Source organism: Aquila chrysaetos, chromosome 24 (genome assembly GCF_900496995.4).
Source record: "Aquila chrysaetos chrysaetos chromosome 24, bAquChr1.4, whole genome shotgun sequence".
Taxonomy (NCBI): domain Eukaryota; kingdom Metazoa; phylum Chordata; class Aves; order Accipitriformes; family Accipitridae; genus Aquila; species Aquila chrysaetos.
Window position 1 is genome coordinate 18,313,731 of NC_044027.1, and position 26,147 is coordinate 18,339,877.

Genomic DNA, 26,147 nt, shown 5'->3' on the forward strand with positions numbered 1-26,147 from the left:
GAGAAGAGTTTGAACAGGGAGGTCTGTAATAGGAGAAGATTGTGGATATCATTCTCTTACAGGTCGGATTAATATTTCATCTATAGAGGTGGAACAAAGTCTTATTATGGTTGAAAGTGGTAGAAAGTTAATGGATTCAGCTTGCTTTGTCAAGCGTCTCCCTCAATATAACAATATGCAGTATAACATTTTTCTAGCCATGGAGGAACAGTGATCTATCTGGAGTAAGTTAGTCCAGAGGTACTGGAGCAAGTTGCTTAGCATTTGTCTCAGATAAATGCAGTTGATCACTGCCTTGCTTTCCTGAGCAGTAAAATTCCCACCCCCAGATTTAAATCTCCCTTTGTCATTGATTCAGGCTAGTACACAGCACATTTATTTTGTTCACAGATTTATTCCTGTAATTGCTTCAGAAAACCAGTATCTGTTAAGGTTTGAAGTAGTGATCTTATTTTAATAAATCCTTTAGTATGAAACTAGCTTTAAACCCCCTTGCTATTACTACTCCCTAGTGCATAGGGAGTGCCCTAAGATATATTCCTTTAAGATATTTATTTCTTATGGTAAGTGGGCATCAATGCTTCATGTTAAAATCAAGTTTGGCTTGAAACTTACTTTTGCTAATGGTAATCTGTGAAGTGTGATGACAAAATTGTTTTGTAAACTGTCCTGTCCAGGGCAAGCTTGGAAATCTTTCTTCTTTTTTCTTTCTTTTTTTTTTTTTTAATTGCTGCTTGCTATCGTAAGCCATACGATGCTTTTGATAACACTCATCAAATTTTACAGCTATCGCTATAATCTCACTGCTGTCAACCATCTGCATCACTCCTCATGTTCTATAGAAACTGAAGAGAAAACAAATACATAGTTAATTTTAGACAGCACATCACTCCTCTTAATGGAGTTTTGTGTGCCAAGTATCATCACTGTGTAATGTCTGTGCAAATAATCTAATGGAAACCAGAAAGAATCGACACACAAGTAGATTCCTTAATGGTTTAAAGCCCTTAGGGCTGTGTTACAGGTATCACGGGGTGGCCTGCAAAATGTTTGAAACATACCGAAGTCTGGACACTTAGTGTTGTAACCTCTGTTTGGAAGATTTTCGTTTCATGGAATCTGAACTTGACGTCATCTGAACAAAGAAGTCAGGTAAAGAGCCTACAAGTAGTTCTTGATTATACACCTGCTGTATACACCTGTGAACTGCTATGAACAGTAAGGAAAGTACAGAGTACCCTCTGGACTGCAGGGAAGAGTGAAAAAATCTTACTTGATTAAAGAGAAACCTGGGCAGAAAAGGTGGAGAAGCACTACTCTGTAAAATAGTTGGTCAGCATTTATATAAGCCTGTGATGCTTTTGCTTTGATTCTAGAAAAGGCAAGACTGTGCAAAGACAGATGGAGAAAAGCAATCACATAGATAACAGGATAGTCTATGTCCTACAGCCTAATCCTGTCTATATGGTGTTTTGTTCTATGGCTTTAGAGAAGTTATTTACTCCCCCTTACTTCTCATCATCCATCCATAAATAAAAGTTGTCAGATGTCGCACCTAATACGGGATTTCCTGTTCTTCACCTTCATATCCTGTGATTTGTTTAAAAACGTGTGGAACATTACCTTTCTTGTGCTTCCCTTATACTTCAGTACAGAACCTGACTTGAAATACGGGAAATCACCTCACAGCCAGCTACCTTCCTTGCTGTGCTCTCCTGACTTCTTTTGGTTACTTAGGAGTGCCCTCTGGGTAGTGCAAGCAGTGGTCAAAGAAGGTCCCATGTTGTTGGACAGGTGGAAATACAGCTTCTAAACATCTGTCAACTCTCTGTAAAACAGGGTAACATACCTGATGTGCAAGGTCTTCATTCATGAGAATTAGTCAGATGTTCTGCTTTTACCAGGTGTTATAGGAAGAACCACAAACTTAATAAATAATGATACTTTATAATTCTACTACCTATTGCTTGCTAGGAGTACCAAGTACTCAGCAGGTACTGTCTTACATGAATAATGCACAGGAATTTGCCACTGATTGAAATATACATTAGAGGTAGGCTAAAGCTAAATATTTTTTTAAATTACCCCCCAAAGGACATAAAGTGAAACCTGTATCTCATTGTGTTAACTTTTTATTTTATAAAAAACACAAAACAAATGAAGGTTTATTTTTAAGATGGAGTAATGGTAAAATGTAATAGACAGATAGAGCTGTCATCTTGAGAGCAAAATTATGGCCACTTCATTAAGGCTTCACTTGAGTGGTCAGGATTGGTGCTTAAGATGACATCTGTGTAGAGCAAAGTCTTCCAGCATTATATTTAATCATTGTGGAGAGGTGAAAGGGGTGCCACAATAAAAATGATGTGTTTTAAATTTCCTGATCATAGTCCTTTAACCTTTATGTTACTGATATGCAACAACAGATAAGTTAGATTTTAAAAGGAATTTTCACTGAAATGCTGTAATTTTTTATCTCCCCTATTTTTTTCTTCATAGGGAATCCACTTAAAATTACACAATAAACCCCTCTTCATCTTCTGAACATTTCACTGATTAGCATAATTTATAGCTAGTTCTTGTGAATGAGGTGATTGTACCCAGGTGATTGCAAAAAGGTCTGTGGATCTTAGCTTTATAAATATTATTCTGAATCTAACTTTGTTAAAGTAATTTATGTAACATGAGTGAGTGCCGTGCAGAGCTCTTCAAATCCAAAGACCACACACTGTGTAATCTTTGGAGCCAATCCTCATCTTGGCTTTGCTTTTCTTAGCAAAAAAATTAACTCCATGATTATAAAATTTAGCTAATACTTTACCTCTGCAATTGGAATCTTCTCACATGAGATTATTCAATCCACGCTCTAAATCCGACCATCGTTATCTGTCACACTGCCTCAGAGAACTGGAAAACTGACTTGACAGTTGTTCTGCAGACCAAATATGTTCTTACATAGTGAAGTATTGCAGGAAAATACTGGTAGGTAGATAAAGCACCTTTCAGACTGTCTCTGACAATTAGAAAAAACATCCAAATCCTCCTCTTTGCATAATTGTTTTCATCCACAGCTGGCAAGGCACTCTAGAAAGTGAAAAAGAGTTATTCTCCTAGCAGACAAAGCAGTAACTAAAGGTCAGCAAGATTAATGGAGTTGCCCATGGCCATACAGCTTATTTGTCAAAGATACAGGCAAGGTCTCAAGGTTCCCAGTCTTGTGTTCAGGCCTGTCATGAAGTCCAGGGCTGCGCAGTGCTAGTGCTGCCAGTGGCCAGGCTAGAAAATTAATTCTGCTGAGAAAGTCCTGGTCTCAGCATGCAGCTGTTTGGCTGCTGAATGCTTCTTGTGCTTGTTGGATTTGCCTCTTTCTCCCATGTTTTCTTTCTACACGAATGCAGTGCTGCCAAAAGGGCTGGACATTTGCCCAGGAGGTTTTAAATACTCTGGTCCTGAATTGGTGGAAACCTTGTCAGTTCTGTTTGTACTTCACTAAAGAAGTTTTGTGGCTTGTTCCTAGTCCTGCTCATGATAAGGTTATTTTGAAAGAGGAGGAGAATGCAGGTAGCCTACTGTCAGAGCCCTGCCTCAGCTTGTCGGGGGAGTTACAAAAATGTGACATGATCTAAAATTTCCTAGAAACTTGATGTGATTTCTTTATGTCTTGAAGCAAATTTCTGGAGAACTGCCAAGATGAAAACACGCACAGCTATCCCCTGCACAAAAACTTGCATGTTCTATAAAGATGATATTCAAGAAGAAGCTGGAATCCTTCTTACTGTAGAGTAGGGAAATAAAGAATTGCAGCTGTTAATAATAACAAGCTTAGGATTCTTCTTGTTGGAGCCGGAGCAGAATTGCCTGGAAGTCCCTGGAGAATTCCAGTCCAGCACTACATATTTGAAAGATTTGGATCCCAGTCTAAAAATATTTCTGTTGCTTGACTGAATCTCCAAAACTGAACAATTTTTTATCATAATCCAGTCAGAGAAATGAAATCTATAGTGCTGTTGGCCATCAGTTTAAGTATTTTGATAGGAGTATCGTGATTAGAGTGTTTGCTGTAGTCTGCCGGTCATGAATACCCTCTTTGGAATAGAAAAGACATGGAAGAAACCTACGTGTGGTGCAGTTGACTTTAAAGAAATAACTAGCAATGGGTTTGAGGTTCCCTTATGGGTGAAAAAAAGGTGAAAAAAAGCCAAAAGCCACCATGGTGCACTGTCTGGGCACATTTTCAAGGCCTCTTTTATTTTGAGTAATTAATTCTGTGTTTTATTAGCAATGAAAGCAGGGGCTACTTTGTACCATGCTGGAGCAGTAAAGGGTGACTCAGCAGAAAGTTAAACTCTGATGTAGCAGTACTTTTGTGATTTATCATCTGCCTGTACTGCTTACTCAGTGTATAATACAAGTTTATTGATATTCAGACAATTATATTCTAAATTCACTTAATAATTACCTCTCAAAGACAGATAACTTTAAAAAACTGATTGTTTTATAAGTAACTGGAAAAACCACTAGTGTGACATCTCTTCTTTGAGGCAGTTTAAATGCAAGCTGTTTTTTTGGTGATCTGTTTTTAATAAAGTGATTTTATTAAATAAATATATGCATTAGGGCTTGAGTGTGGCGTATCCAAATGCTTGCAGCCTTTTTAAAGATTTGTAATGATTCCAGCTGTTTTTTTTTTTTTATTTGGTGGATGAAAAATCCATTCTGCTTTGTCTTTGGTTAAGGAAACTTAAGATACTAGATTATATAAATGTACAGCTTTAAAATTGGTCACAGTTATTGGTAGAATAATTGGTAAAATTGGTAGAAATGACAGCTGTGTAACCTGCATACTCCTTAATGTACCTTCGTGAAGTTGCATTCAAGAAATTGTAGCAAAAGACACTGCTGACCCATTGCTCAAATAGAAACGTTTTCCAGCATGCACTGCATTTTTGTGTTTTCCATCTTGGAATCCCAATAACACTGAATTCCTGGTAGAGTGAAACTAACAGCTATGCCAAGCTTGCCAGCATTGCTTCCCAGGAGCTCTCACAGGCACCTTAATCACCTTTGTCATGTGGCAGACCACTCGGAGGGATAGAATAGTGCTCCTGTCACCTTACCACATTGTCTCGTTTCAAAACCCAAAGCTTCTTTATTGTGTATTTTGTGTTTGTTAAATATATTGGTGCCCTGTTAGTTAGTTGTTCCTTGGTGAACTTTAGAAGCTACAGTTTTCCTTGATTTCTGTACAAGATTGAGAGCTACAATGTTGACTTCAACAAGCCACTCCTGGTAACCAGTCTTCAGGAGAGCAAGGTGGTGTCTACCAGCTGAACACAATAGACTAACCATAAACTCTCCAAACTATTGCTAAGCTTTTATTTTCTGAATCTTTTTCCGCTTCTACAGGTGTAGAAGCCGCTTTAACCTGTGGTGTGTCTGCAGCTGGCCCCCAAGGGTGCAAACACAGCTCTAATTGATTATCTGAAATGCACAGCTTTAAGGGTCCTGCAGTTACTGCTCAAGCTCTACTGAGTTACTGCGCAGCTTTAGGCAGCAGAGTTTTACTGACTGCAGCAAATAAATTTGTTGTGCTTTATGGAGCACGGAGAAGCTTGTTTTCTGAATTTTAATCGTCTCAATAAATTGTGTTAAGATTGTGTTCTGTTAGACTCCAGGAAATTAATGACAGCAATTCAAATATGGACATTATTGGGAAGGTGTGATGCTAACAGTACAGTTAGAAGAAAGTTTTAAAATTGGCTGAGGCAATAATGAGGGCGATAAGGATTGTAGAGATACAGAGTGCAGCTACCCAGGAATCCCCTTTCAGTCTTGCTTATTACCTACAGGGATTCTGTTGTCCCACTGGGGACTAACTGATGATGATTTTCAGGTTGCGCTTCACAGAGGTGAGGAAGCATTTGTAATGGTGATCAAACAGCTCAAATATAGAGATTGTAAAAAGGATATTTTCTTGTCAAACTATAGTTCTGGATCATTTAAGACGAAAACAGGAATTACTGCCACTGAAGTTAGCACTTTCATCCTTAGAAAGCTTCTTTGCTGGATATGATGTATATTTCAATATAGTAAGAAAAGTAATAAAGGAGAAAGATTGTATTTAATGGGGAAGTGCAGTAGGATGGATGGAACATCCTCCAATACCAACAAATTAATCAAACCAGCAACGTCAACAAAAATATTTTGATTCTGTGACTTGAGAGTTTGGTGTTAATGACTATAGCAATGAAGATTAGCAAATTTTACTTTCAGCCTCTTCTTGCCCCTGCACTAAGTGGAGGAATATTCGTTCTTTTCATTGAGGGCGTAGTTATATACCTTAGGGTCAAAGAGTGCATGCAGTGCACGGTTCTTAGCCTTTCTAAGGCTTGTCATTTGGATAGCTTTCAGATCTTTATTTGCAAGATCAGAATGTTTTCAAAAAGATATGCCAGGTTGAAGCCTCTTCATCACTGTATCTCAAAACATTACATTAGAAAGCTGTAATGATTGATGAGCATTTCTCATTGCAATTACAGATGAGGAACAGCAACCGACAAATCATGCCACACTGGTGTATGAATTACTGAGATGCTCTCTGTAGTCTGGCCAGCAAATCATTAAATCAAGCAAAGATGAGCAAGGGGCTGCCTGGATGTTCTCGCCTCAGCACAGCAGCTGAGTAAGCTGCTGTCTGTCTAAATCAATCCCTGTTCTGGGAATTGAAACAGTGGAGACATGAAGCCTGTCCGTAGCCACATAAAAGACACATTACGGCTGCAATTTAGGGGGCTACGCCTAAAGCAGTTCTTTGAATCCCTAATCCTGTCAGCTCAAAGGGAAGAAAACAGGGAGGCCATACTTCGCCATGTAAAACTTTTCTCCTGACTTTTACTTGAACTGGGGGATCTGGCCTGTGGTTCAGCCAATCGATGGGGAGTTTATGCACAGTGTATGTTGTAATGGGATTTTACAACACAGATCTTGGCAGATATTTTTAATATCTGACAATTAAAATAGCTTGGCTGCGAAACACACTGAACATTGCCAGATTTTTATAAGATGCTGTGAATTCCTGACCTAGATATTCATTGGAGGAGGGAATTCAAGAAGAGGAGGGAAGCATGAACCAAGTATGGAAGATGACTCCTCACTTCTTACCCATTTCCCTTATTTCTTCTGAGTAGTAAGAATCTAAACCATGCAAAATGGGGTTAATAAAATGATTTAGGATGATCATAAGGTCAGCTCACTCTTAAAGTTGTTCCAATTTCAGTCTTTATATAATTTACCTTATGCTTGGGGTACTGAATAATGAAAAATCTAAACAAACAGAGCACTAAGCCTCAATCCTACATGTAAATCTGTGCACATGTGCTGCAAACAAGATAGCACCCATGGACAGATTTGTTTGTGTTGCCGTGTGAGCCAAATGCTATGGTTTTGCTTCTTTTAATTATTCAGTCCTGAAAGAATTTACTGTGAAATCCCACCAGGCAGAGATAAGACTAAAAACCTTGTAATCTACAACTGTACAGGAGGGTCAGTTTATGGCCCAAATGTGCTGGAGAATTTAGATGTAGAGAGAATCTTTCATCATGAAATGGGATGAAAACCTGTATTATTTTAGTCCTTTGCAGCATGTAAACTATTTCTGTTTATGATGAACCTAAAGCTTGGAAAAACCAAATGACTAGATCTAATCCAGATTTGCTATTCTGATGAATTTTTTCATTCTCAAATTAATTCAGGTTGTCAGATTAATTCAGTCCCAACATGGCAAGGGCAAGACAAATCAATTAGCTTAAGCTCCATGCATTCTGAGGGTTTGGTCTCTCTGTACTTCGCGGGAGGATATGCAGGACATTGCCTTCAGATGATTAGCCACTCATAGGGGAAGGGTCCCTTTAGCTTGCCACCCACCCTAATACCACTCCCACCCAAGTGAGAAGATTGTCAGTGAAAATATTTGAATGCTCTTACAGTTTGGAACTGAAGACCACATTCCTAGTGCAGTTACAATTATTAAACTATTATGTATTCTCCCGAGACTGCTCAGGAATCACAAATAATGCTTTAAAAAAAATAGAATTTTTAGTTGTAGAAAATATGGCCAGGTCTGGTCTCATAAAAACAACCAGCCAATTTTTAAAAAATGTTGGGTTCCACAGTATCTGGAACTCTTACATGTCGTAACCTTGTTACATGTAAGATAGTTATGGTAAATGGGTTTTCTGCAAGGGAATCCCCTGACATTCTTACTTGGAAGATTACTTCTCTGCTGCTATTATATACAGATTCTCCATCAGATTGAGAATAAAGTCTCTCTCACCTCGTTTAAAAATATCACCAACCAAAGAGAAAGACAACACTTAATTCTTTTTTTCAAAAGGAAAAGAAAGTCATGTCTTGGGAAGAAGGGAAATCAAATAAAAAATTTAATGCTGGAGAAGAAAGGCAAGAAATGCAGTTGCCATGGAAACCAGAGCATAAGTAGAAACTTTCCAGCAAAGAGCAGAAACTAAAAATGAAAAACCGGAGTGGAGAGACTTGGCAGATAGCCAGCAGCTTCCACCACCTTCTTTTCTCCTGGTAACTTGGTGAGATTTTCTTAGTCATCTTTGCCACATTTTGGAAGTGCTCTGTAAAGCTGGGCCTGTGGGTCGGTGTACCTCACAAGGGTGAGTGAATAACAACATTGCTTGAGATAAGGCAGGCTGTGCCAAAACCTACAGTCTATGATTCAGCTTGGTGCCACTTCCACTGAAGAAGGGGAAAATTGTCTGGGAATGGGCATAAGGTCACAGTGGGTTCGGGATTTAACTTCGAGAGCGAAAGCTGCTTTGTCTAGTGGTTGCAAAACACTGAGCAAGTCCTTCTTGATTCTTACCTTCTTCAAACCAAGGCTCTCGGAGTGCATTGCAGCAGTAAACAAGCCTAAGTCTTGGTGAGCCTAATTACTTCTCTGATGCCTTTTTAGTAGGGAAAAACCAATACCCTGAAGTCTGCTCCAAGTACTGCTGTGACTCAGACAAGGCTGGGGCACCGTAACGCGGATCTCTGGTCCTCTGCTCTCATCTCAGAGTCACACACTACTCCTTGTCAAAGGCCTGCCTTAGGCACAGGACGTGTTTTATACTGGGTTATTAGACGCATCCGATGTATTTCTGAAAGCAGAGGCATATTGCAGACGTTCAGTTCTATCTAGGACTCTGGGATTGTTTGTAGCTGGCATATTTAAGTCAGTTGTATGCAGTAAAGTAATATAGTCATTGGATTAGCAATTATTACATCCATATATGTTTTTTAGTGTGCCATGGAAAAAAGCAGGTTGAGAAAGCTGGGAAAGTTACCAGGCAGTGCTGTAAAACATTTGTTATAGCCAGGAACTGATTCGGGTGAAAGATCTTGAGCATACCTAGGACCGTGTGTTGTTACAGATGGAAGTAATGAAACCTATAGCATTTAGATTTCATTTAGTCATATTCTTGAAATTAAGCACGGATGTAAGAGTTTTGCTAATTTGACCTCAGACTGCTCAGCATCTTACATAATTGACTCCTTTTTCATGAACAAAATAGAAAATGCAGTGCAAGCCAAAAAAACCCAGCTTTACCTCCTTGTACATGAAGTCTGGACAATCTTACCTCAGATACAGCACCATGAGTTATGAAACCTGCCTGTCTCTCAAGTTCATCACTAACAACAATCACAATAAGGCCTACGCATCTTTAAATCTGCTGTTTTGCCACTGACTTTACTGCTGAACTGTACTGTAACTGTCTCACTTGGACTATTTCTTTGCCATGCATATGTCTGATTTAAATATTATTCCAAAACAGAAGGGTTTGTGTTTTGTTTTTTTTTTTTAAGTTGGAAATGTTGAAGCCTTGAGTAACTAACTTACTTGGATACTTCACTGGGGTTTCCAAGTAAAACGGATGTAATTTTTTTTAATGTACTTTAGCATCTGTGCCTGAAAATGACTACACAGCAATTGCAGAGTATGACCTTGTATTTATCTTCCTAGCCTATTTTTAATGCCAAAGGCAAAGTTTATTCAGCTAAAATAACAAGTGTGAGAGGCCTGGCCATGGTGTTTCAGTTCCTGGTTTGGCGGGGGCGGGGGGTGTTGGGTGTTCTCTAAGCTCCGCAAAAAGGATTTTTAAAGAGGAAAATAGATCTTGGGAGGAAACGTAACCCCATATATATTTGGTTAACGCGGGTTCTGGGGACCGATTTCCATGGCACTGGCGGTTTTTTTCCGGGTAAAATACACACCTCCCGGAGCTCCGGCAGAGGACGGGGCCGGCTGCGGTTTCAGCGGAGCCGGCGCCCTCCTTCCTGCGGGGGGCAGCAGAGCCGTGCGGAGACACCCGGCCCCGGCCCCGGTCCTGGACCCGGCCCCGGCCCCGGCCCCGGCCCCGGTCCTGGACCCGGCCCTGGACCCGGCCCCGGCTCCTGCCCCGGCCTCGGCTTCGGCACCGGTCCTGCCCCCGGTCCTGCCCCGGCCTCGGCTTCGGCCCCGGTCCTGGACCCGGCCCCGGCTCCTGCCCCGGCCTCGGCTTCGGCACCGGTCCTGGACCCGGCCTGGGCTCCTGCCCCGGCCTCGGCCTCGGCCCCGGTCCTGGACCCGGCCCCGACCCCGGCCCCTGGGCAGCCAGGGTGCTGCCTTCCCTTGCCCGCACCAGGGCCTGCCGATGGGGAGAGAAACACCGCGGAGAGCTGCTTAGAGGAAAACATGAATGTTCATTTGCTGGGTTAGAGGCACGGTAGTAATGAAGGAATTTACCTGGAAGGACAGCTTTGACCAGATGAAAGATCGTACGTCAGGCACTTCTCAGGGGCGTTGCCTTGTTACAAAAGAATCTGGCCTGATAGAGAAAACTTCCCTCTAAGATGTATTGGAATGCCGGCCTGTCTTCAGAACATAACAGTATTCCGTTAGACTTAAAAGTGCTGACATGGCGCTCAGTGTTTCTGGCATTTTCAGCTGAAAAGGCTTCCTCACTTCTTCCGTGTTCTTCTGTGCTCGGTGTATACAACAGATGTTTTTCTTGTGTGCTCAGCACAGGCTGTGACCGCTGAAGTTGTCTTTGTTTTATATGGCTTAATTTGAAACTTACCTAATTTCTGTTGAAATAGTCAAAGTATTGATGGACTTTGAGGGCTTACTTGTTACTTAGGAATGCTCAGAAAAGTTGAGACAAATTGAATAGAGGTGTACACTTAATGTACGCAAAGTGAAGCATAGACACCGTTGGCAAAAGCTTCACAATAACCTGTATTATGTAGATTTATACACAGCTGTGTGTGTTATGGTATGAAGTTTATGAGTGACATGACCTAAACAAAAGAGCACTCCTATTGCTGCCAAGATTAGATTCCAGATGACTCTGACTGTAACAAGATGCCTTCCGTGTAGTATTGCCACATACTGTGTAAAGGTAACCATAGGCTACTTCATTGAATTGCAAAGAATGAGCATTTTGGGAAATTTCCTATTCCTGATGTCTGTTTCGGCATCGCTGCTAAGTATTTTACCACTTAAGATTTGTCAGTGTTTGCCAGACTGTCGTGTTTAGATGTATATCTGGAGGAAATCTGTACCTCTGACCCTAATAAGTTCTGTTAGGAGTGAAAGTGCCTTTGTATAACGGGCTAAACAAGACCCTCCAAAATCCCTTCAATTCAAGGAGTTCTGGAGTCTGTTGCATTTAGCCTAATACAGCAAGTGTGGCGTTCCTGATCCCTGTGGGACTCTCTGAAGAAAGGAGAATCTGGCCTTTTCCAAGGCTGATCACTAACTGTCGCTCAACTGCCAAAACAAATACAGTGTCTGTAAATGTTCGCTACCCCGCTTAGGATCATAGGGGTTTTGCATTTTAGACTTGGCCAGCAAGAATCCCCTAATACTGGTGAGCCTGGATGCTCAACAGCTTCCTCAACATAGTATAAAGCACACTAGCTTAGCCTAGGCACCAGGCCTGCCAAACTGCTTAGTTTTGGGAATTGGTGCTGCCCAAGCTGTGGTAATGGTGGTATAATCAGTTCCAGAGATTTTCAAAGCTCAGAGTTGCAGAAACAGTAAAGGGGTATTTTTCAGCTAATGTCCTGACCTGAGAGGTCCTGCTGTCAGAATATTAATCTCAAGATCTTCCTCAAACATCTCTTTTATTGGGGGTTGGAACTGAATTTCAGAATGCAAAATGTGCTCTTCCCAGATTCTTCCCTGATCTCCTGCCCTACGCCTTCCCTTAGCAGTTCTGTGTACACTGCTCTCCCTTGCCACCCTATCAACCTTAACATTCTTTAAATAGTCTATAGGCTCTGGGTGACGATTACCATATTGTTCCTCCCTCTGAAAGCTGCTCATGGCAGAAAAGACAAGAATGGATTGGAAATTACTTGCTCATATGTAGTTCATAGTCCAATTTTTAAATCATCTCCTGCTTGTATCATTTGCCAAGTCCATCAAACCAATAACCTACCCAGTTACCTGCCCTGTCCATCTCTTAGTGAGCAGCCTACATCACAAAAGTTACCCTTACATTTCAGAGAGATCTTGTCTGTCCCCTCGTGAGTGTAGGCGTCAAAACAGGTATAGTAGTATCAATGCTGAAAATGGGCTGCACATAGGAAGATCAGTGTCCCTACTAAATTGTTATGTCGCTGTTTTTTTCTCGTCAGGGGGAATTCCCTTCATCCCCTTTCCGAAGAGCCTGTTAAGCTCAGCCAGTACCAAGCTCCCAACAAATGTCATTTAATAGTTTCAGATTTCAGCTCCATGGCCTCTGACTGTATGTTCCTTTAATATGTTCACAACTCCTCTGGGAGAAGTAAGCCAGGAATAACCAACACTTTCTCAAGCCAGGCCGCCTGCTTTACGGCACTCTGTTTCTTTTCCTGCCATATACGTACTTGCTCATCTCCACAGCTCACACTTCCTTATGCTTTTGCATTGCCTGTACTGAAATTAGGTGTTACCAGGCGTCTGAGAGGAGAGTGCTGCCTCCACTGCTTTCGATTTTGCTGGCTGAAGGAGGACAAAGGACTCTTAACATTTCTCTGCAGTCGCCTCTTGGCTTGGCATACTGTTCATTTCAATAATAAAGTGTTTCCTTTCATTCTCAAACAGTCAGGCCCCTGCCAGAGCCATAATTGTTCACAGATGACTCATTTTGGCTGCAGGATCAAAACGAGGGAAAAGTGCTGTTTGCACAGTCTTTGAAACGTACAGGATGGGAAGAGATGTTCACGCTTGATATTTGTGCCATATGTTGTTTCTAAATTTTACTATAGAGCCTTTACATTACAAAAGAGATTCTAGTCTTGTCCTGGGGATGATTTAGAAAGAAAAAGATAAGTAGAGTTTTGAGTTAGACTGAGATTAACAAAGACTGACTACGTAGTTTCAGCTGTGAAGCAGCAGCTTGCAGGGGCTGGCTGGGAGGCTGTGCCATGGTGGACCGTCTAATGGGTCTCTTTCTGCTGTGATATATATATATCTCTATGCATTGCTTAGGCGCTGCAGCCTCCATTGTGATTTTTATTGAAGTCACATTGAACTTTTCATTCTTGGTAGAATTTGTTTTGAAATCTCACATTTTGAGTTGTAGCAGGTGTTTGCATTTTCTTCCGTGTAATGAAAATCTAATGAAGGTATGTAGAGTGCTTCTAATGAACAATCACAAGTATTGATCAGTTCATTGCTCTGTTTGGGTGTTAGCTCTCTTTCTAAAGAGTTATGTGTTAACTTCAGAAGGACCTGTTGTGAGGTTCAGCACAGAGGTCAAGAACCAAGTTCTTTTTTAGGGTGGAGAATAAGGAAATGGTATGATGATTCCTGCATTGCTGTTCATGAGCAAGTATGTACTCTGTCAGTTAGAGGTATTATCTGAGTCTCCTAGGAAGTGTGTTTTGAGGCCACCCACCCAACTATTTTAAATAAAACACCAAACAGGCATCAGAAAACTTTGCCTTCTTTGCATTAGTATATCATTTTGACTAATGAATTCTACAAACCCTGCAAACCAGATCATCCAAGACTGCTGCCACATGGATGTACTAGGACCATGAAGACAAGCCGTCATTGGATAGCCCTTTGCAGGTGCTCGAAGGAAAGAGTTAGACGTGTGAACCCAGTAGAAGAGAGTATGTTGGAAGAATAAGGGATATAAATTCCGTAGGAAGAGTTTTTGCTGTAGCTTTTTCCCTCTAAAAATATAGTGGGCCTATTAGCAGAATGGGTATATATAGACTAGATAGTTACTCTTGCGAGTGGAACAGCTGTATGAATAACTAGGAAGATAAGCAGAAAAAATTCTATTTGAACTGATACTGCAATAGAAGAGCATTACATCATCATTTGGCAGGAATAACTGTGTGCCTTTCTAGATGTTTTCTAACATTGTTATTTGGAGTGTCATTTATCAGATTATTAACCAGTTCTGTGCACAGAGCTTGTGAGGTCACTGAGGTAAAGACCTAGCAGTGTGATAATTTGCAGGGGTGGATCGTGTCTTGGTAGAGCTTGGGGACCGGAGATGTTAGTTGTTTTCACTGAGGTTCCACACTTAAAAACATCCCATCCCTGGTATTGCTTTTAGATTGTTTTTCATATTTCTGTTATTTTAAGGAAGGTCTTCACTTTCTGCAATTAGCTGAACTTGGACAATAACTTCTCTCAGACCAGCACTGCGGTGTTGTGCCAGAAGAAAGACCATAAATTAAAATAAACCACCCTCACAATGATATTTAAAAATTGATTGCAGGATTTCCAGTTGGTTTTGTAAACCGGTCTTTAAAAACAATAGCTGTGTTTTCATTTTTTAACTTGTTAACAGAGTATTCTTTTAAAATAGATGGTGTTTTCTGTGATACACTGTCATGTAAGCCTGCTAAGGAACATGGCTAAAGAACATACTTGCCAAAATATTCCTTGGAAGAGTGATCTGATGCCAAAACGCAAGTAAAACAAGCAACTATATTTGTAGTGTAGTTTGCAAATTATGTGGCAAGGAAAGGAAGAAAATAATCTGTCACATGAAAAATGAAGTTTGGATTGTGTGTATATAAATCAGTGATTTGTTATATGCACATAAGATCATTATCAGGCATTTCAACATGAATTGGAAGTGTCTAATCTATTAATTAATCAGGAAGTAAGTTTTACATAGCATGTGTAATCAAGTTAATCTTTCATTTCACTTGTCAACATAGACGCTGCTTTCAGTGTGATGTTATCATGAGATTAAATACCCCAAGTGTTGATTCATACTGCTGTGTAAATCTCATGTGTCCTTATATTGCACTTTGGAACCAGCTACACATCCAGAGGTGAGCATAAAAGTGTCTGCTTCCCTTGGAGCAAACTGGATTCCTCAGATTAGGTAAATGTTGTTTGTGCACAAAGTGAGTTACTAGACTACTCTAACACCTGTAAAACCCTTTTCTTCTCCCCACCTTGAGTTAAAACAGAGTAGACTTCCATGCAAGGAAGGATAGTGATGCCCTGCAGCAACTTTCAGAAAGGTTGATCTTTTTTTTCTGACCTTTTAGCACACCACATTGAAAAGCCATTCTATTAGAACACACAATAAATACCTGAGACTTCTGCTAATAATAACTAATAAATTCAGCATAGGAAGCCAGTGATGCCAAACTTCTCTCAGGTTGTTCCCTGCAGCAACACAACAGCAAGTTTACTACTGAAATACAAAGTAAAAATATTTTTAGCAGCTGCTTTATTTTGTTATATGAATATTTTGATCAAGGTTAATGCAGAATACATAGTTTATTACAATAATTTATTATTACATCTAATAATTAGATTCCTAACCTAAAGGTAATGATTCTTTTTTATTTAAATTTGCAGATAGGAAAGTAAAGATGAGCATCTAATTCATGTCTGCATAGGTAGGGAGCAGCATGTGAATGTGTTCTTTGTATTAGCATTGATAACTAGTAATAATAACTGAATACCAGAATTCTACATGCAAGCTGCTCATTAGATGTTAGACTTCCCTCTTTATTTCTGAAATTCTGTTCTTCTTCCTCAATGGCACAGAGTAGTCTGCTAGCTCCTGCTTTCTGCAAGACATGACTGGTATTACTTGTCTTTTACGGTTTGTCTTCTGCATTACCTATTGCAATGTTTAAGTCTTCTTTGATCATAAAAATTCATCGTCTAGGCTCCCTTTCACACAAAAGGTTGGACCAGATGATCTTTTGAGGTCCCTTCCAGCCTGGGCTATTCTGTGATTCTAGTCTATGATTCCTGTACCAAACAAGTTGCGTGTCTCTGCTACTTACCATGAATAATAGAGACTGCATCTGGTCAGGATGGATAGATGTCTTCAGAAAGACGAAATGACCAGAGTCGAATTTGGAAGGTGCAAACTTTGGGAGGCTGTGGTTGGTTTGATCTCTGGGAAGTGTGGAGCCATGCACCTTTAAGCTGTCTGAGAGCTGTCTTCCGCAAGTTTTACTTCAAAGCTGTCTTAGAAAACACTGACTTTTCAGTCAGTTATCCTCCAACCATCTTTTTAATCTTACCCATTGAGCACATATTGAGTTCTCATCACTCACAGGAAATCTTACACACCTGCACAACAGTGAAAAATTGGAGAGAAGGCAGCTCACAGAGCCAACATTCTTCTGGAAAGCAAGATAGATGAGCTGTTTAAAAGGTGGTTAAAAAAACAAGATAAGGACCTTTTATTTTTTATATAAAATAAACAACAGCTTTCCTATGCTGTGATGTTTTTGTAATATGTTCCATTTTTTCCCCTCAAATTTTCAATGTGAGATTTGCAGGATCTTGAATATCTTCCAGTTTATTTTTTCACAGTAAATAAGCCGATTTTCCCATTTTTACTGTACTAGAAAAGTGGTAGGGACTAATGTAAAAGTGCTTTTTATTTCCAACTGAAACAATAACAAAAAAATATTTTACAAACCAATTTTTTGCTGAATATTTCATTTGAACAAAAAGGTTGTTTTTGAAATAATCATAATGGCAAAAAAAAAGTGCAGGGAGAAAAAAAGCATTACCGTGTGGTAAATATCATGGTTAATATTAGCACAAATCTGGGAAAAAATTCACATCATTGTGTATTATTGTAAATAAAAAGTTTCTCAACAGTTGTATTACAATACTGAAGTGAATCAGCTCGGAGCGATCCAAACAACTTTCTTCATTCTCCTGTTGACAAAAATCTCGTTGAGTCTCGAGCACTACTGGTACACGGTGCATTTGGTGTCTGCTGCGTAGCTCCTCCTGCGCTGAGTGGGAACTAGCGCCAGTGTCGTCTGTCAGAGGGAATTCTTTATGGCAGGATCCTTCTGCTAAAAGGAAATGTGTTTGTTTTAGTCTGGCTGGCTAGGTGACCCCTGTAAATAGCACTGTTAGCTCAACTGTACTCAGAGAACGAGTAAAAGAGTTTCAATGAATACATTCAAGTTGGCTGCAAGTTGAGTTCACAGAAAGCCCCATGGGTCAGCTTACAGAGGTCATAGCAGAGAACTGCTTTAATTTTGTCTTGGAGAAGGAAGTGGGAGATCTTTGGAAACCCAGACCTGAAGTTACTCTGTTAATCACTCAATGAATCATTGTTAACATTTTATTTTAGTAATAAGGTTTTTTGTAAAGAATAATCAGGCTTAAACAAATATTTCCTCCCAGCAGCTACTCATGGAAGACGCATGGTGCTAGGAAGTGTTGTACAGTTCCCATTTATGCATGAGGAGCTTTGTTTGATGTGGGGTTTTGTACAAGATTTTTTCTTTTTGGTATAGGAATTTTTGCTACACAATGGAGACTTTACACTCATGGGGTTTTTTTTCTCCTGGGTAGTGGAAGGCAGCAGGCTGTTTTGAGGCACAGGATGTTTGATCCTGGTAAAAGTTTCTTCTTCAATTTGTGTTGGACTCCATGTGCTTAATTACTTCATTAGGTCTATGGAAATCGTAGCACAAATCTTAAGATAGATTTTGACTTTCTAAACTTTCTTAGCATCATTACCAGTCAGGTCATAAACCAAGTTATCCGAGTAGAGTATTCTTTATCATCAGGAACACACGTCAATAAATTTAGAGTAAGCTAACTGATTTTATTTTGGTCTCCCCCAGCTAGCTGAAAGCTGATTTGAAGAAGTTTATGTTCTTTAGCTCTATTGTTCTACTGGGAAGTGGTCAGGAAACGTGTTCCGCTTTGAGGTCAGTCTATGTGTTTCTTCCCTGTTCCCTTGCAGTACATGGCACAGGAAACATCTCCAATCGGGTTCTCAGACACACTGACTCTCCTTGGCGTTACTGTAACCTGCCCGGGGACTGAGCAGCCCTTCCTATGTGAATCACTTTGTGTGTTTTTCACAAAGCACTACACGTCCTTCCAGCACAATGAATAACGTGTTTGTCGACCTCCTGTTTGCCTGTTCCACACGGCTTTGGAGCTGGTATGTTGTACCGAATTCCCACTGTCAAGAAGCTGCCTGCTGTATGCAGAAATCAAATGTGGTCCAAAACTCAGCTTGTTGATAAACTTGTTGGGAATTAGAGGTAGAATTCCTAGGCTCTATTTTTATTTCTCTTGCTTCCTTTTTTGTGTGTGATATTTGACGAACTCTTTTATTTACGTTTTAAAACTATATTATGACTAGTTCTTAAAATCAGGACATTACTTATTAGAAGCAAATAACTGACTTTCCTGCTTAACATTGGGCACATTCCTTTGATTATTTTTTTTTTACCTAAGTGAAAAAGAGGAATTTTATATGTTTTAAGTCAATTAAAAAGCTGAACAAGTATTTGCAAAAGCATCTATGCTTTGTTGGATGAAAGACACTGTAGAAAATAAATTTATTATTATGCTTAATACTTATTCATCAGAAGGGGATTGTCTTGAGAGAGTGAGGAAGCTCCATTAATTCTTTGGGCAAGGACTAAGGGATCCGGGGTATATGCCTAGCTCTGCCCCAGCCTTCCCATGTGACCTTGTATAAATCACTCAGGGCTTCACTTCTCCATTCATGAAATGGGCATGGTAATTATTATGCCTGCGGTGTGTGCAATAGTGTGTGCATTTAGTTAGATCATAAGTACTGTGGAGAAGGAATCAACTCTTAATTGGTGGTGTATGCAGATCCCAAAACAATGTGACATTGATCTTTTTTTGCATCTCTGGGCACCGCCATAGTAAATATGTGGTAAACATACTGACAGTAAACAATAGTAATTGTATGTAGGGAGCACTAATGGTAAAAGAATTCATGCCCTGATTTAACTTCTGTAAGACCTCCTGAACGCTTGTTTAATATTAAATTATTCAGATGCACATTCTTCCTCTTGCCTTTTTTATATGGCACTGCTTTTTCTACTCATCAATATAATTAAATATCTATATTATGTGTAATGACTACTTTCTATTTACATTTGGATTTCATCACCATACAGACAGCAAGAGTATTGCATAGTGACACCATTCAATAAATGGAGAGCAATGAATTCTGTCCTTAAATTTAATGTAAATGTTTATTTCTCATTTTGATCCCAAATCTGTGTACCACCTTGTTGCAAGGCTATCAAAAAGTTGCTACATTCCACCTAAGGTGGTAAGGAAATTAATTTGCCTACGCGCAGTCTTAAAATAATCATTGTTTTCCATTAAAATATTAAGAAGTAGTTTACTTTTAATTGTGCGTATGAAACTTTCCTTTTTAGGTCTTCAAACGAATATGTCACTGAAGATTTTGGTGTGGGTACAGCTGAATTAAAAGTTAAGTTATCCTTACACAAAGGAAATTACCTTCCTCTCTGGCTCTGCATATGAGCTTATGTATCTCTGGTAGCCTTGAGGCATTAAGCCTGGAAATCTTCCAGCTTCATAGTATGCTGAACTGAAGACTGCGATGGATTTGTAAGCAAATTCAAGCAGGCACATCTTGAGAGTGTCTAGGATCACTGGCAAGAACACTGTTATATTTCTCTTATGTATTAAAAGACAGATATTTTGTAGAGATTATTCCCTTATTCCTTTCGCCTCGGATTGTGAAATGAATATAATCATTCTTCAGAGGTAGTGTAGTTAGTGACAGGGAAATCTGGGTTGCAATCTGATTTTTTTCAACTTCTCAGTGATCTGTCTACAGTTCATTGATCTAATGCAAACTAGAAATTAAGCTGATATCCACCACTCCTCCCTTTACTGGCCAAGGCAAAACCTTTTCTTGTTTGTTTGTTTTAACTTTTGAAAGCCTCAGTTCAGTTCTTTGTGGAAAAAATATGGGAAACTGAAATGAAATCACTACAGCTGCTGTCTTCCAGAAGGTAGTCTAAATTCAGAGGCCATTAATTACATGTGTGGACAAATCAGTGTATCCTCATACCTGTACAAATAGAGCTTTTGGGGTCAGGTTGGGCCCCACTGACAGAGCACGGAAACTTTCACTTTCAGAATAAGGAATTCAAGTTCCTTGCCATAAAATCAGAGGGAGTTAAGAGGAATGATTGTTTCCCTCTAAAGCCCTTTGGGAAGGCAAGAGGTTTAATGGTAGGGGCTGCCTTGGGAACGTGCATTCTGAAGTACAGTCATTATTTTCCCAGCACAAAGCAATAAACAAATGATAAAAAAGGCAAGTGTTAGCCGCTGGGGAGGCATGGCTTCTGTCGGCCTCCCAGGACCGAGCAGCCCCACTATAGCTGAGCAAAGCCTCAGGCAGCAGCCTGCTTCTTTTGATGTCAAAGCAAACAAGCCAATGTTTGTGTAGCTCTCCATCTCAGAACTTATTTTGGTGCTAATTTAAAATTTATTCACATGCTGTTAGTTTTGGTAAAGGAGTGAAATAAATCCAGTTTTAAGAAGCCTTAATGGCAGGATAACAGAAGTAGATGACAGGGGATGCCAGGTCAGCTGTGGGTGCTCTGATTTTCCTCTAAAGCTCAACAGTATATCAAACTGGATATTTTAGTGAGATGTCACAGTTTGGTAGATATTTAATTTCATGGGTTAGGTTTGTGTTCGGTGTTGGGGAGGAGGAGTTTACACCCCCAAAATCACTGCTATGTTTGGCTCCATTTGCTGCTCTTATTGAGAGATTCAGCAGAGCCCATGACTGAACCCGTCTTGCTTTTTGGAGGGAACAGCCAGACTGTGATGTGTTATTTTAGAGATAGAGATTTTAATGTTGTCAACTTCCCTCTAGAGCAGTTAATATATCTAACGTTTGCAAGTGATAGATTCTGCTATACACAAAAGATTGTTTGTATCAGGATGTGGCTTTCAAAAAGAAAAAAAAGAAAAGAAAGAAAAAAAGGGCAGTGCTGGATTAATTGGAAAGGTCCAGACCAGTCACATTCCCTCCCAGATGGGTCATTCATTTTGTTCCTTGCTGCTACATAGCATCTGAACTCAAAGCCTTCAAAAACGTTGTTGAAGTGAGAGAGACAGAGGCAAGCTGGCAAAACTTGAACAAAACTCCCAGGCATTTATGCTTTTATAGTAAGGCTGCGTTCTCTTGTCATGATAGTTTATAGTCCCTCATTAACTTCTCCTGTTTTATGGTCACCTGTATGAATGTTTCTGAAAGTACCAGGTTGATTAAAACTAAAAATCCCTAAACATGGAACAGATGCTTAAGTACCTGTAGGTGAACGCACAGACTGCAGGCCCATCGTCCAGTATCTCCTGATCGTTTCCACCTGCTCACAGAGGTTGGGGAGATCAGCAGCGCCTGTGTCTCGCTGCATCCCAGGTGGATTGAGGATGAGTCACCTGGCTCCAATTAAGCAAAACCAAAGCACGTTAACCTTCACCTTTTAGATTGTCTGAATTTGGGTGAGCTTTTTAAATGGTTTTGTTTAAACTTTCATTTCCATCAGTGCCTCTTTTTGCTGTTGGGAATGACTAAAGGAGAAATAAATTGGATAGGCTGTTTTAAAGACATTTCTAGTGACAAAAGCATAATTGAACAAGATTCTCTTAAGAGCTACCAGCTCAGTTGTTAGGACACAAAAATGCAGAGAGTCACCTGAGTATTTGGCTTCTTGTCTATAGCAAATCTTTCAACTGAACCTCAGTATTTTCAGACTTTCCCATCACTGTCTTCTAGATGTTCTCAGCCCTGCTTGTGAATTGAATCAACTGCAAAGGATGATCGTTCATCTGTTATTAATGGTTATAGTTGTTCCTGTATTTTTTGTTTGTTTTTTAATCTGCCCAAATATGAAAAAAAAATTATTCTGGATAACAAGGAGAGGGCAGATGTGTCGTAACTGAAGCCTTTTCCTTTTTGCCGGGATCTGATGTGGGATTGGGTGACTGATGGTGCCAGGGGTGGAAGCAGCAGAGGAATGTCCCTGTGCAGTATCCCCCTCCCCGAGCCAGGCGGGAGCCTCTGCTGTCCAGCTGGGATCTGCCTCCTTGACCTGAACTTGCCATTGCCCCCTTGATTGGCTCATTCCTGCACTGCCTGAAAGCTGGGCTGAATTCCTCACGCATGGCCTCAAAACCAGGCATGGACTTCACTGAAGATCCAGGCTTGGCTTTTCCTCCTGGAAAGGCCTTTCTCAGCTGGTAAACATCATGGGTTTACTCCTCAATACGTAAATAAGAAAATACAGGTTTTGTAGAATTCTGATGTTTTCCATGACTGCACAAGTTTGTGAAATCCTAAAGTTAAGGTGGCTGGTTGGTGGTAGGGAAGGGACTTCTGTCCTGGTGAGGGTAGTGAAGTCTGATAGTTTCTGCCTCTTCTTATTGAAGGTACAACACAGTATAATGCGGGGAAGCTTTCAAACTTCTGAAGAAGCTCCTGCTAACTGGGGAACATAGCTCATACTCAGCCAAGCCTGTCTAGTCCTACAGCTTCACAAGACACCACAAAGATAAATTTGCACAAATGTCTGGGAAAAATGACAAAACTAGGACACAATGCAGAGATGTATTGTGCAAATGTCATTTTGCAGTTCATCCCACTCTGATGAGGTTTTCCTGTTATCTGCCAACTTGTGAGAAGAAGTGGCAGCGCGTTAAGTTCTTGGCCACCATTCTGGTTTTCTGAAATGTTGTCTATCGCTCTTCCTTCAGAGCGCTTTTTGTGCTGGCAAGGGAAGGAGCTTAGATGAAGGATTCTGGACAGTTCACTTCTGACCTTTTTAAACTGTAAATGTGGAGTGAAATTTTTCATCTGGTTAGTCAAATTTTTTTCTTTTTCTTTGTTTCTTTTTCTTTTTTTCCTTTTCTTTTTTTTTTCTTTTTCTTTTTCTTTTTCTTTTTCTTCTCCTCCGTGACTTAAAGTGTTAATTCTGCCCATTGAAATGTAATTTTATTGAGCAATATGAGCCGGAGGCGGAATCTTCACTGCCATCAGAACCCAAATGGTAAATAGGCTCTTTCTCTAATTTGTGGGATGTGCTATAACTCAGTTTGAATGTTGAAAGGAAATGGGCCTCCAGGGGAGTCTGGAGCTCTGTTCATTCAACTTCTAATTAAAGTTTTCCCCTCTCAAGTTTCACTTTATTTTCCGGGGCTTTTGCTCCATGATGATTATTAACATGTGTCCCATGGCCAGGAAATCATTATACCCTTCCCCAACCCAGTCTTTCGTAGATACCTCCTGCTGCAGACCAAGCCGCCTGAAACTTCATCTCCGAAATGATCTGATGGCCGGGGCAGGTAGAAACTAGCTGGCACCCTAAGGCTCCCCAGCTGTTTTTATGCAGCAAGCTGTTGATTTTTTTCCAGTACCGTTTGATCAGATGTTGCTGTCCAGCGGAGAGGATCCAGTCCAGGATTTCTTCCAGCCTATTCTTCACGTTTCAAGAGCCCAGGCCAACTCTGGCTTCCTATTCCAACTCCAGCAGGCTTATCTTTTTGGGGGCAGGAATTGTTAGTACAGTTTATCTTGCTTGCTGCAAGTCCTCCCTCAGCTGAGACATGTACTCTGGTGCTGCGTTCTTTTTTTTCCTGTCTCTCTCTTTTTTATGTTTTCTTCTTGTTGTTTTTCTTTTTAAATGTGTAAAGTGAAGAGTTCCTCTTCCCCCCTCTCCCTTTCCACTCCAAAGAACCAACCTCCAGTTAATTAAAGGCTGGAACTCTTGCTACTTTGCCAGAGGGGAGAGTGAACCTGTGCCTGCATGTGTGTGTGTGTAAAATAGATAGAAAAATGTCAATGAACAGCAGGAAAAGTTCTGGGAGACCGTCTTACTACTATCGACTGCTCCGGAGGTCACGACTTCAGAGACAGCGAAGCAGATCCCGGAGCCGGAACAGGCCGCTTAGTAGGGGTAATTGCAACAACAGTTCTCTTTAATTGACAGTGCAAAGACATACGTGCTGTTGCTTACAGGTAGCTTTGTTACTGTAGATAAGAATGACCAGTGTGAATATTTATAAGTGTACCTGCTCCCTATGAGGCATGTGTCGAGCTTTACAGAAGGTCAGTTGCTTGTGTAGTGCTGCAGTCATGTATGGGGAGGGAGAACTGCTTAATCTTAAGAGCTTAGCTGGGGGAGTCAGGCTTGGGTGCTGTTCCTTACAGTGGCTTTAACACCTTGTGTAACTCTAACTAACCCAGTCTTTTCAGTTATCCATGGTTCAGTTTTTTCAATTTGTATAAATAAGGTAACTACTTTTTTAGCTGAGATGTTTGGAGGCCTAACTGGTGATTATAAAGATTGGAAAATCCTTGATTAAGAGATGGTATCTATATGCTAGAACTTCTTGTTTTTCATGAGCTGAGTATCACCGGGGGGGTTGAAATTACAAAGCTGAGTACAGTTTAGGGGTAGGATTTTCAAAAGAGCCTAAAGATTGTGGTCCTGAGGCATTGTGAAAACCTATGGGACTTGTATTCCCAAATCACTTTGCGCTTTTAAAAATCCTGCTCTAAAAGGGCCTATTTGTCCTCATCAGCAGGAGTTAGGTCCACAGAGTAATGTTTCTTTAGGGCATACTCACTCATGCAGCCCATTTATTCTACTTGAGGCAGCTACTGACCCAGTTGCATTTTTAAAATAAGCTATTCTGGCTTTCTCTTCTAGTGTGAAATAAATGTTTATTGATGCTTATGCCTATCTTTAAAGCAGTCAAAGAAGCGGGAGTCTTTGAGTCATTTTGCTGTTGAACTGTCTTTTCAGAAAGGAGGGGAAAGGGTTGTGTTTGGCCTCTAGTGTGACAACCCAGTCATGTTTATAATGTCTTGAGCTTAATCAAAGCCATTAACTAAAAGTAACTTGTTTTGTTACTGTGTGAATAAAAAGCCATAGTAAAAAGCACCACTGCAACACTGCATCAGGTGTTTGTGCAAATCCAGGCTTGTACTTGTCTCACTGGAGTTAATTCTGATTTATGAAGTAGATTGTAAAATAGGCTCTAGCACTGCAAGATTTAGCTTAGTGCAATGTCCTCTTTCTTCTTTTCCTGGCATACAGTACTTTTTTCAGGATTTTGAATCATCACTGAGAAAACAATAGGAAGCTAAATCAGTCCCTGAGCTTCATCTTTTCCTTTAAGCAGGCAGTGTTTTTCTTTCCATGTCGGTTTTTTTTTGTTTTGCCTGTCAGGGAGGAGTGTTTGTAAACTCAAGAATGTAACAGTTCCCTTCCCCCCTTTATTTGTGTACTGTGCAAAAACCAAAATATTTTACTGTCATTTCAGTCACTGTGACAAACTAAATGTGTTAGTTTCATTTAGGTAACCCAGTATGAACTTAACAGTGTAATTTGTCATGAACACAAGGAATATGCAGGCAGATTTGATGGAAATGGAAATCAATCCTAATGTTTGTAAGAAATTGGATTTGAACCAACTGAAATCTTCTTGCTGTTGATCTCTCCCTGAGTATTTTGTGTTTGTCACACTTTGTCTCTAGGATTCCTGCCTGCTAGGAGGATCATAATACTCAGCACCAGTTGAGCGCTTCTTATCTGTAGATCTTAAAGGGATTTGCAAATCTGGAGAAGAATTTTCCCTTTATTTTTAACATGTTTTTGTAAGAGATGTAGAAAGCAAGTTGTGCAGTGGTGGTGTCACACAGCAAGGTCATGCAATAGGTCAGTGGTAGGGCTTGGTCCAGAGTCTGGAATCACTGCCTGCTGCTCCAGCCCCTTGGCTCCCAGTCTGGACAGAGTGAAAGAAGTGCTAGAAT

The 26,147-nt window shown here is 40.3% G+C and overlaps 1 protein-coding gene across 5 annotated transcripts in view; it reads left to right on the top strand.

The window, feature by feature from the left end:
* The window catches only part of LOC115334876 (DAB2 interacting protein), a 211,742-nt gene that overhangs the window by 20,226 nt on the left and 165,369 nt on the right, over nt 1-26,147 (top strand). For 3 of the 5 annotated variants that reach the window (XR_003921283.2, XM_029999644.2, XM_029999646.2), the window contains exon 1: nt 23,908-24,285. The exons of 1 other annotated variant lie outside the window; for it this stretch is intronic. Coding sequence is in view for 3 of the 4 variants with exons in the window: in XM_029999644.2 (XP_029855504.1) it covers nt 24,165-24,285 (121 nt within the window). In the remaining variant the exon portion in view is untranslated. Of the gene's footprint in view, nt 1-23,906; nt 24,286-26,147 lie in introns of those variants that run through there. One more of the 5 variants, XM_029999647.2, reaches the window with a different exon arrangement.